Here is a 12,960-nt window from a genome sequence, read left to right as displayed (position 1 = left end):
ACACTCGTTTGTCTTGACAGGTATCACCTGATAAGAGAGAGAGTTATGGAAACAAGGAAAGTGACATTGTTAAAAAAGGAAAGTAAGAGGCAGCATCAGGAAATCTGAACCACTCAAGCATCAACATAGACAAAACAAATTGATGGGAAACAGAGCAGTACATTTGCAGTATAGTACAGAATTGTTATTGTAATATTGAGAAGGAAGGTAGAAACAGAATTTGGTTGTTGTTTTTCTTCAGCAATTGCAGAACTAAAAAGAAATAGCTGAACGAGCATGCAAAGGAAAACCACCCAACTGTAAGCTGTTAAGTTTTAGCACTATTAGTAAACACTTGATGCATGATCAACAACGTCCAGAGGAACACATTTTAAAAGAAAGGAGATATACCAAAACAATAGAAGGCAGAAAAATGAAACTTTTCAAAGAAACTAAAGCTGATCTGAATATACTTCATATTTATATATATATATATATATATGTATATATATATATATATATATATATAAATAAATGATCTAAAGAAATAAAAGCTTTGAGCCTCATCATTTCCTACAGAATAGTATTATCTGGGAAGCATTAGTCTGACTAAGAAAGGATGTACTGAAACAAGATCTGGTTATCAACATAATCAAACTTTTTTCATTAAATGTTTGTTGTTTTTTTTTTCCCCATTAGTTTGTTTTTTATTACAACAAAAGCACACAAAAAAAAGAAACCTAATTGTTCTTATATTCATGACAGAATTAAAAAATAACACACACACACTGAATATTGCTCGAGTTTTAAAATAAAATGTACTCTACCTTAGCTTTTCCTTCGAGGGCTCCAGTTCCAGCATAAATTTTACTGACAGAATCCCCATTGACAGACCACATGGATCGGAAAACTTCCTGAAAGCGAGTAACCAGTTGAGGCTTCTCTGCTAATCCTAATACCTCCAGCTGTTTTGTTAGCATCTGCAAAAATTGAAGGCAACATTTGCAAGAAGATCTTTGAAATCTTTAAATATTTATTCAAAGGTATAATGTATCTTTTCAGCATATATACACCCCCCAAAAAAATCTTTGTTTTATAAACATAATTCTGAACAAAATGATACCTTGTCATGTTTATAAAGCTGTGCTGTACCTCTAACCTTAGCTTCAGCATTTCATTTTCTTTTAAAGATAAGTAGCAGTATAGGAAAAGAATTATGTAGTTGACTTGTAAATATTTTTCTTCTAAAAATTCACTAGTTATAAAATGAACTAGTTTTGGTTCTCAAGTCTTTCGACTTAAATTATTTAGAATTAGAACATTCTTTGTTCTCCCCTACAAAAAAAGAGTAATAGAGGTCAATGTGTTTGTTATTAACAAAATGCAACAGGAATGGAGCTCAGTGATGAGTGAAATCATAACGGCTGCTGTCATTCACATTGTTTTCATGCATAAGTTTTTCTCACAAAGCGCAGTATTCACACTTGCGGTCAATATGTCCAAATTAATTTTTCCACTAACTGTTCTACATTACATTCATTTATATATACACAAACACATTATTCTACATTTAAGTTGTATTATTTAAATACAGTATTACATTCGGGGATGCAGAAATGGGATATTGTACCTTTCTTGAAATCCTGGTTTATGGAATCAAGTTTACTTACAAAAAAAATAATCAGGTCAGTCTCTATTGTTTATGGCTACCAATGTTAATATTGAAAATAAATAGCAAAGATTAAAGCTAGTAAAATAAGCTATTTTAAAGAGCTTTTAAAGATCTTTAAAACCGTGAGGTATTTAGTGGCAAGGAAAAGGAGTCTAAAATGATGACGGATAAGATTTTGTAGAGATAGTTTTCTGAAGGTTGGGCAGAAATTAACAGAAGTTACAAAAGGAAACTTGCAGAGGAACTTAGGTAGAAATAAATGAGAAAAACTTCAGAAATTGCATACTTCATCTTGTAATTCTAGCTGGTCATCCACAGCTCAGTACTTTATAAATGAAGAGAATATTGTTTAAAAGACAGGATTTAGGGTAGTCGACTTCTAAAATTAAACAAGAAGCTGGTAAGGACTTACTATTTTACTTCTTATTAGTTTTTACAACTTTAGCTCTCATATTTTAGCTGAAATTATAATTTAGCTCTAACAAAGGAAAAGTTTGACATATCTGGCCTAAACAGAAAAATCAATCTCAATCCTCAAAAGGCATGATAAACAAAATTCAGAGCTGCGTATCTGTTTGCCGCATGAGCATTATACTATACTTTCCGTTATGCCATAAAAACTACTGTAATATCATTAAAATACAAGAAGCAACGTTTCACAACGTTTCAAGAGCAAGCCAGCTTGCTGAAACACAGCCCTGCAAGAGGACTGAGTCCCACGGTTAATGCCCAACTCCACATTAACCTGTGTGTGGCCAAAGCCTCCACCACAACACTCTCCCAAGAAGAATTCACGGCACAGCACTGTGAAAACAAGATGACACAGCACTGGCAGATGCTACCCAGAATCTTATATGCTGAAGAACTTCACCTAACAGAGTAATTGGGAGTGTTTTTGTGTACAACACTACCACCAATTCTGGAATTGCATGCCTAAACCTTAACAGCCAAACTGATAACTAAAAAAAAAAAAAAAAAAAAAAAAGAGCGAAACATTTTTCATAATGCTGCATGACTGCTGTGTAATTACAGCTACTACACAATCACAGCTTCTGCAAACTACTAAGAGCTGGCTGCCTACAGAATAAGAAGAGTATCATGCTCTACAACCTATGACACATTTTAATTCAGCTATCATACAGAACACACGGCTACTTTTACAATCTGATTCCTACAGAAGCACCAGGAGCAATTCTATCTCGAAATCCATGTTATTTTTTCCTACCTCTAAGCCAAAGAAAGCCTGCACGCTGTTTGTTCTATCCAGACAGTCCAAGCAGTTTGTTCTGACAGTACCACTTTGAGATCTGTGCCAAGGACAACGAGAGACAGAGAGAAAACAACTGAAATAACTCATTTAACACACATATCATCAGCAAAAGACAGGGACATCAAGATCTGAACCAGAATAGTAAATCAGGGTATTGTTACTGCATTGTTACTGTCATCTCAAGTACATTTATAAATGCATCAGCAATAGAGGGTTAGCTACAATAACAACAGGGAATTTTGCAACGGTGTTCATTACGCAAAAGTAATTTATTTTCTGCAAATAAAAAATAAGACTGACTTTATTTTTTCTGCCTTTGTCCTTGCTTTCTTGGTTAAGGTATTACGCAAGACAAAAGTTTTATTTTCAAAAGAATCCAACTAATATGTTTCACAAGAATTTCAGAGGAAAAAGATAACAAATATGAAAACAAAACTAAGAACGTATTACGACAATTGTTTGATTTCCTTAATTAAACTGAAAGTAGCAGGAATTTTTTTTATATAACTAAAGCCAATTTCAACCTCTCTTTGCTTTTTCTTTCCTTCCCAAATAAAAATGATAAATAAACCTCTTCCCTTTAGCTCAACAGATGCTTGAGGCCCTCAGGGTCCCTGAGGTGCTGTCTTTCTTTGGAAGAAGCTCATCAATCTATGCTAAAAATCTCTCAGAAGGATCACAATAGGCAACGTCCATGTTCTCGGCTGGCTACAAGGATTATCTTCTGATGGTTCTCCCAGTGATTCACACTTTGTGCCTTTCAACATTCCTACTACGTGCTTTGTCCAATTAAGTGAGTAAAGCTTCATCACACTTACTTTACTTGGACATCTACTTTGTTTTTTACTCTACTTGAAGATCTAATCAGAAAAGTGTTGAAAATTTTGAAAAATCTTCTCCAAGATTATTTCATTACTATCTCTGTGTTTGATTTGAAATAGAAATCATTTTAAGACCAGTATTAGAAGAAAAACTTACATTCTCCAAAGGAGATGGTCCATGAACCATGAATTCTTAAAGTTATCACAAGCCACAGCCTATTTTGCTTTCATTTTGTTATCAGATCATATCAGTTGACTCTCCAGCAAGACTAAGCAGGTCTCCACAAAGGGATGGGAGCAAACCATTTTTATGTTATAAAAAAAAAAAAGCTCTTAACGCTTCTAGAGAAGCGTTTTGAGGTGTCTGTGGGATCTAACTGCCCTCCCACTAAATCTGATTTCATATAGGTCTACTAAACCCTGCCCCTGGGGTATTTAATCCCACAGCCTGGTCAGAACAGAGTGGCACTGTAACCTTCTTCTCCTCTTCCACTGCACTACAAGATGGAAGCCAGGACATTGCAGCATCCCCTTGCTTAACAATTCTCCTCTCACAGAAAACCCCACACAGCAGCTCTGCTCTGGTATTAATTAAAAGGAGGAAGGGTGTGAAGGGGAGAAGAACAGGAATGTTGCCTATTTCTAACCTTATCTCTCTGTTCCTGCTGAGATAAGCACAGCCTTTGCTCTAGGAAAAGGGAAATTAGGACAGAAGTACACGTTAGCAGGACTGGGCAGAGCAAAACAGGGGATAAAGTGTGCATCCCTGCTACCACAGAGGTACAGACCCCCAGAGTTCTGCTAACAACTATAATTACAGGTACTGCCATCGTAACAGTTTACTGCCCATTGCAAACCTCAACACTTCCACAAGTACTCAAAAGAATTTATCTCTTTACTTGAAGTTAGAGCTAAAAAGAATTTGGTAAAATTGGAAATGCGTGACTTAAAGCAAACATCAGCTGCTAAAACGTCTCTCCTGATACCTTTGTCTCCTGTTCCTCAACTAGCTGTACTAGAATAAGTTGTTACTTTGATGTATTTTTATATGAACTGCAAAAAGCACAGACTGCTGATCAAAATGAAGTAATACATCTTGTCTTCAAGGTTACTGAACAGCTGCTTGTCCATTTTTACACAAGGACACTTCAATGTATATTTTTGCATGCACCTTGATATGATGCTTTTGTAATTATAAATCTCCCAAGTGGCAAAAACTTTCTTTTAAAGCCTCTGGAAATCATCTGTATTGGATAAAGGTCTTACAACAAGAAGGTATTATGTCTCATTACATTTTAAACTTCTACGGCTATTGTGAGTTACTCATTTTGTGGAGAATTAAATCTGTCAATAGGGAAAATCCAGACAAACAAATTTTGAGGAAGATTGTACTGAACATCAACACTCACAACAAACAGGAAGTGTTATGCTCTATTGCTGAAGAAAATATGAATAACGTTATAGAGGGAAAAACATTAATTCTTTAATTCTATGTGGGTATACCCAAGAAAAAGGACAATTCCCCATTCTCACCAAAATGATGAAAATTAAGTCATACACCAATGTCTCATTTTCCATCAAGACTTTCAGAGCATATTCAGAACAAGACAAAATTTTAATAAAATAAGCAATTCATACTTTAGTTGTTGATCATCATCTTGTATACAATTAAAAATATAACAACATAATTACAAATATTTTTCCCTCTTATTTTCTTGCTACAGGGTAACAAGCACCTTAAAAACATAATTTAATTTGAGTAAAGTTACAAAAAACACAAACCTTTTAACTTCTTTTCCGTCAAAATAAAAAAATCCACACTCTAAGAATTTCTGGACTTGAGGTTTAAGCACACTGTGTAGTTTTTCTGCTTTTCCACCTTTAACCATTTGATGATAGTCAAAGTTCACCATTTTGATATCAGCTGAATGTTCAGATGCTTTCAAGTGGCTCTGATATTTTAAACAGAAGAAAAACATAAATATACCAATAAATGAACATAGAACAGCTTAAGCCAAATAAGAGGTTAACTAATAGAACTGCTTTAAAAATATTTATCCATCGCATGCTTTCTGTAATGAAAAGAAGAAAACATTTTTATCATTATAGTTCAGTAAGTCACTCAGAACTGATTAGTATTTTGCCTGTGGTTTTTTTTTTTTTTTTTCTTGCCACAATCAAAGTCAGTTTTTTTGCTTACAATACTAGGGGTCACCAAGACAGTATGCATATGAAAGCTGCTGCTTCTGCTAAAACACTTCAACTGGCAAAGAGCTGTTTCAGTGAAGCCCTTTTAGGCATGGCTGCCAGCAATGAGGACTGACTAAATACTCCATAAACTACAGGGGGAAAAATAAATAAATAAATAAAATAAATAAAAAATTAGATTGCTGTGGAGGGTAGTTTGAGCAAAACTTCCCCAATTATTCCCCGAAAAATCTTAAAAGTGCCCACAAAATCCTTGTTGGTAGAGCTGTAAGCAGTTTTAGGCACTGATACACATACGGGAGCAATAATGTCTCCTGCCAGGATAGCTCAGATACATAAAAGGTGCTGGTAAATTGCCTAAAATATTCAACCGTTATATTACAAAGGGAAAGGGAAAAAGGGGAAGGGAAACAACACATGGCTGCTGACATGTTCTCTGGCTTCAAACAGAGCTTCTCAAATTGTCAGCATTTGCGGACTACAGCGTGACAGTTATTTTTAACCTACCTAGCAGGAATTCACAGAAGTAGCCAGTTACAGCCAATACCTTCCGAACAAATACTCTTATTTAATCAAAAGCAGCCCTTAAGTTTAAATTGCAAAACTAATTTGTGATATTTTTAAATATTAAAGTAATATACCCAGAAATTCCAAGATTTGAAAAAGAAATGCCACGGTATGAAATGCCATGAAGTATCAATTGCCAGCATTACTGTGCAAAAAAGATTTCCTTTATAAATAGGCCACTTATAAGCACAAAATATGAAAATAACTAAACATCTTTCAATGTTGTCTATGTTTGTTACAATTTTTCAGTAACAAATCTGAAGAGAATAAAAAATAACTGTACATCTAGCTTTTTTTTTTTTTTTTTTTTTAAATCATTTCATGTTACTTATCTTAAGCGGTATTTTTATGATAAATCCAATTTTAACTCCAAGCAGTAGATGCTGTAGGGGACAGCACACTTATTTCATTTTTCAATGGTTATGTAAAAGCTTCATAACAAGCACGCAAATTTCAAGGATACGCACGATGGGAGGATTGTAGTACTTACCTGAAAAGCTTTGCTGAGCATGTGCTCCCCTTCTTTTGCCCCAAGTAGATTTACAATAATTTGCTTGCCATATAAATTTTTAAGAGTTCGGAAATGCCTGTTAATAGAAGAAGAATTCCACATATTTTCTGGCATGCTGAGGATTCACGCGAACAGGTGGAACCCTGGCTGAGACACTACACAAATGTACTGGCTACTCTAATAATTCCTGCAAGCCTTTTATTACATCATGGCCAAACAAGCCAATATCACTGGATGACAGCATCTATCAATTGACTGCTGTTTAGTTAGTTAGACAGCACAAAAAATGTCGTTTAACAAAATACATTTAGTTAAAGCCATAAGTTTATGAAACTGAATTATCATCACAGGAATAAAATTGAAATACAGATTTCACTTTTATAAAGCAGCTGACAAATATAAATTATTCAATGTAAACCTATTACATTTTTTTTCTGAATTTAATAAAGTATTCACATTCTTAAATTTTCTTGAAACTTTTCAACAAAGCACTCAAAAGGGCAAACAAACCTTTAGCAACCTGAAAAAGCTGCCCAGGCAGTTCACTGCTTTGCTGAATCATATTATATAGGCAAAGCCTCCTGTTTGAAATAACATATCCATCACACTGATGAAACACTTATTAGTAGCTTGTAGAGCATTAATAAAAAGCCTAGACATCACTTTACCTGTCAAAAGCTGGTGCATTCGCCTCAAAACCCCTTGACATTCTGACACGATGGGATCCCACCTATGACATGAAGATTACATTAAATTATTTGTCTTTACAATCTTTACCTCTCAATTCTAGATATGACCTAAAAATTCATTTCATTACCTAAATTAAATCCCCCAAATTTATTCTACTTGTTACACCATGCATTCTTTTTATTGTTTTTTCTTAAGTTCCTCTTATTTTTCTAAAAATAACTTTTTTGATTGAATATATTTAGTCACATCATCTAATTATTTCTTGCTCCGAATAAGGTATGCAAATATTTGAGTTGCTCTACTGCAATATTCTTATATGTCTAACTTAAGGAACCAACAGTAACTATGAAGAATTAACTTTTTAGAATTTTCCCTGTTAAAAATGTATCACAACACTAGTTGCTGTTACAATCCCTCTTTCAATAAAACTGGGATGTAATTATATTGCAGTTACTCTTGATCCATATGACTTCTTGAAAAGGCTCATACTCCAGAACAATTCAAAAGAAATGAGTCTCTTTGTATGCCCTTAGATAACCTATTTTGAAACGGCAATTTAATTTAAAACTCAATTTCAAAACCAAAACATCTCAAAGTAACGGATGCTACATCCAATGGATGCAAAACAGCATTCAGAGACTCAAAAGTAGCAGGCTCGGTGTATTAAACAACAGCACCTACTTACTCCCAAAGGACAACCTCATCCTAATTGGTAATTGTACAGAAGAGCCTAAACTCTACTCTAAGATGCCTAAAAAGACATGAATAATAATTAGAGCCATCTCCTGCTTACCTGCAGGCCTGGCTGTTCCCAAAATAATGGAACAGATCCTCGAATCTGTATGAAAGATGACACAGAATCATCTAAAAATATCACCTGTTGAGGAAAAACAAAGCAAAACAAAACATAGTATTAATAGGCATTAGGGAATGTAAAAAAGTTTTAGTTTTCTTAGCCTTAGCTAAACACACAGAAAATATATTTACACATTGCCTATTCCACGACGTAAGCTGAAATACCAGTTGTCTTCCCCACACTTTTTCCTCTCCCCACTCTAAACAATTCATATAGGAAGTTCTGGAACTTCTGTCCTTCCTGCCAAATCCTGATTCAGAAGGGCTAAGCAAATACGTCAAGATTTTATTAATATCGCCTGAATGACTTTTGTACTATGACTTTTAAAAACTTGGTAAGAATTTCCTGTATGTTCTCTGCTTCTTACATCACGAGACCCAGAACAGTTGAAATGTAAATCTATGCATAGAAAATAACAATGCAGCCTACTCAGAACACCTGCACAGATCTTGTGCATTAGAATCCGAAATATAGTGGTGTATTTTGTGTAAAGGAAAAGAAAACTAAGCAGGATGATATCCCACAGTCATCTAGTGACATTATCTGCCAGGAAACTTGGACAGAGAAACTGTAATGACAGCGTTCTGACTAAGCTCCTAAAATTGGATGAGTATGGATGGCCCTACCTAGATAAAATCCTGCTGAAGTCACCTAGGCTTTGCAGGAGTCAGTCAGTCAAAGATACCTACTCACATGAACACAGCTGCAGGAACAACACCTTGATAACTAGGTTATCATAAGAAATAAGCAAAGAAAGTCCAGCAAAAAATGATTCAATAGCTTTGTGCATTTCTCTGTAATAAAGGCAATCAAATGCAGTGGAATTAGAGTAGCTTTAAAGACTACCTTTAGCTGAGCCATATTAAGTAACCATAGGAATGCTTTTATCTTTGCCCAACCACCAGATAACGTGTATTTGCCAAAATCTCTTCTGCTGATGTTTACAATTAGCTCAAGCTAAAAGTAATACATGCTCACTCACAGCTCAGGTTAGAGCAAGTATGGCCACCTACAGCAGTCCAGCTGATAGGTAGCAACGTAGGCTACTAAAACGCAGACCCATGCATGCCTTGACCTCAAGCTACACTAAAAACCAAGATCATTGAATTATGTAAGCTACTTAGTTTCCTTATTCAGCAGCAAAGGAGCTATTCCTGTATCTTTGGTTATAGACAACTCACAATCCGTTGAGTTAGGGCGAAAAACTATCCACACACTTGCTTATATTGAGCTCATCAGACAAGTGAAGGTGGACTGTAACTAACATACCTGCTCTGTTTCAACAAAATTTGCAACGTGACCGTCATCATTAGTTCCCCGAACATTAAACCTGGTCCCAGCTCGTTCACAGCTTAGTCGTGAAATGAGACAAGCCTTTGCCTGCTTGTGAGCTGCATAAATTGTCCTTATCTCCACTCCTCCACACATGAGCCGTAACAACCAGTCGTCACAATTCACACCATAGTGCTTCAGATGTAGATGCAGCGATTGGTTCCTATCAGGAAAAAAAATGGGAAGGAAATAAGGCACAACTCAATTTGTTAAGCCAGCTGCTAACTTCTTAGATCTTATGCCGACTACTACAGATAAGTAAAGAAGAACGTATGACAGTTTCATGATATAATTATTATTTAAATATACTTGAAATAGCAAAGGTCCCAAGAGAATTGCTTTGATCATGGCACAATAAGAGTATGGGGTGTAGCCATGAATTGTAATGATCTCAAAAAAATAAAAATAAAATAAACACTTACAGCCTCTGCTCTTCACCTAGCAAAAAAAAACAACAACAGTTCAACTTTTTTTTTTTTTTTTTTTTTTTTTTTAATATTCCCAAGAATACATTCATAACCAATAGATTTTCAAATTTCTGAAAATACCAGTTTCACGGTTAAGTGCTGGTACATTATATACCCAACTCTAATACCAATTACTGCTCAAATGAACGAAAGATCCACAGTCTGGGTATACCTGCACATTACACAGTACTCATTACCACTGAAGAAATTAAATAAAACTGAAGATTGGGTTTTGTGAGGGTTTTTGTTTGTTTGCTTTACCTCACTCTACTGGGACTTGGCTTTTGATCTTCTTCAATTGTATAAAAAGGAAGTAAAGTTTTCTGTATAGCTAAGAAAAGCAAACTCTAGTAAGGGAATTGTTTCATCACTGCCCAGAAAATTCTATCATAATTTCAAATAACATTTGGCTTAATAGTTGAAGCTATTTACTTTAATTTTAGCCTTTTCATTCTAAGTTTCTAATTAAAAAATACACCTGCAATTCATCAAACACCTTGGCTGCTTTAAAAACTCATTAATGAAGATCCAAATCAGATGAATGCATTCATTTCACAGAACAGTACACACACGCATTACAATAGAAGAAACAATATTCTTGCCTGGAAGATCTGAGACTGGAACTTTTAAACAGAAGAAGCCCAAGAGAGCTTACTGAAATGCATAAGCAGAAAACTGTCTATTATTCACTTTTAGTGTTTACATTTCTAGATCTTGAAATCTGGGACACTATGTCTTCCTCCTGTTGAAACCGATTCTTACAGGAAAAAAAAAGCCAGATAACTTAAGAAGTTTTGCAACAGGGGACAAAATGCAAGGCCAATCTGATTTGGATAGGATCAGCAGGTGTCATCACCTCAAGCCTTGAAATACTGACCTATCAAGATGGAGCTCAGTCTTCTTCCAGACATAAATAACTGGGTTCCCACAATTCCTGTACATCTACGTTAAGATACAAGGCTCTGAAAAGTACAGATTACTTTCTGTCCTAATACACATATTTGGCCTCACATACTAATTGGATCATACTCCTCTATCTGACCAAAACAGTGGCAATGGTATGTCAGAAGTGTTCTGGTGTCTTACATGATGAACAGAAGAGGGGGAAGAGGTAGCTTTTCACCTGTTCAAACAACTTACTGCTGAACCTTCAGGACCTTTCCAATGGTTATGGAAACATACTCCATTTTTAACAAAGGCTGAAAGGGATTAGAATTTGTTTACCTTCCCAAAATGTCAGAATACATATCTGGTGCTTATATTTACTTATTGGCAGAAACAGGAGTATTCTTTTCCTCAAGAATTCTGTCAAAAACTTGGCTTTACTGAAAGATATTCTGTAAAAAAGATAGCAAGTTCAGCAGCCAAGCAATGTGCACTGTCATGTAACGTACCAACTCTGTTTCAACAAAATCAGTGACAACACTATTATCCATGTAATAAAAGTTTTAAACCCCTTCAATTTGTGGAAACACATTTGGAAACCACATATAAATACCATTTGGAAACTACATATAAACCACACACCATTTTAGAAGCCAGAATGCTCAAAAGATGAAAAATTTCTTTAGGGTTCCATGCCCACACTCATTTAAAGAAACTGACACATCTGATGAAGAATTAAGAGACACCAAAGCTGAAACATACCATCACGACCAACTGTTCAGATCAAAGTATAGTATCAGAAGCAGTAAAAAGTCTGTCTCTTCCAATTAAGAAATTCCAGGTGGCCATGGAAACATTGCATCATGAAGACAAAAGTTATGTCCTTACAATTAGAATAATGCTATTCTAGCTCATCAACATTTGTGAGACAAGGGCATACATTTAAGAGCTGATAAAGACAAGGTTAAAAAAACTTGGCACAGGTTAGTCTGCACAGGCATGTGCTGTTCTGCATGATGTCTGATAAAACACACTATGAACTCACCAGAAAAACCTGTTGTCAGTGGTGTGCTCTTGCATGCTGCGGTGAGCATTAAGACTAAGATCTAAACTGACACCAGTTGCAGACCATGCAAAATAAAAGTTTCCTGAATTCAGAACTTTGCGCACTTCGGAAATACGATCTTCATCTGATGAATCAATTCGTAATGATACAAATTCGGTGGAAGTAACTCGAAAGACTTCAGAGTCTTGAATCTTTCCCACAGACATGCATCCTGTTACTAGAACCAAATAATGTAGCAACGTGTCTCCTGTGAAACCAGAAAAGGCAAAGGTAAGAGAACAAATCTTGGTAGACTGTGATGCTGACGTATTTATATTCTTAAATGTGCATAATCTTACCCTGATTTGGCTGAAAAAAATGAAAACATAATAAACATCAAGAAGCCAGTCTCAAGTTCAACAGAATAGAAGGAAACACAAACAGGAGAAACTATGCTGAAAATAACAGGGATTGCAAAAACGGAAGTTATTTTTGTCTACTCCCTCATTTCTGGGAATGCTCCAAACTTGCAAGCTACTCTATGAAGTCAAAAAATAAAAAAAAGAGCACAGTTCCTGTTCTGGAGATGCCGTGCTGTGCAGTTTTACAGAAGCAGCACAATTTTCTTTCCCAAATGAAAATTTAAGGTTTTAGATA

General features: G+C 35.3%; 1 protein-coding gene across 12 annotated transcripts in view; it reads right to left on the bottom strand.

The window, feature by feature from the left end:
* The window catches only part of SYNJ1 (synaptojanin 1), a 63,213-nt gene that overhangs the window by 38,976 nt on the left and 11,277 nt on the right, over positions 1-12,960 (bottom strand). For all 12 annotated transcript variants that reach the window (XM_068689176.1, XM_068689227.1, XM_068689218.1 and 9 more), the window contains exons 4-11: positions 12,304-12,571; positions 9,844-10,069; positions 8,512-8,595; positions 7,697-7,758; positions 7,008-7,104; positions 5,525-5,694; positions 2,877-2,958; positions 807-959 (exon numbers count right to left, since the gene is read on the bottom strand). In XM_068689176.1, coding sequence (XP_068545277.1) covers positions 807-959; positions 2,877-2,958; positions 5,525-5,694; positions 7,008-7,104; positions 7,697-7,758; positions 8,512-8,595; positions 9,844-10,069; positions 12,304-12,571 — 1,142 coding nt within the window. The remainder of the gene's footprint in view (positions 1-806; positions 960-2,876; positions 2,959-5,524; positions 5,695-7,007; positions 7,105-7,696; positions 7,759-8,511; positions 8,596-9,843; positions 10,070-12,303; positions 12,572-12,960) is intronic.

The sequence above is a fragment of the Anas acuta genome, chromosome 1 (genome assembly GCF_963932015.1).
Source record: "Anas acuta chromosome 1, bAnaAcu1.1, whole genome shotgun sequence".
NCBI lineage: Eukaryota > Metazoa > Chordata > Aves > Anseriformes > Anatidae > Anas > Anas acuta.
The sequence above is the reverse complement of the archived record's forward strand: the minus strand, read 5'-3'. Positions and strand labels throughout refer to the sequence as shown.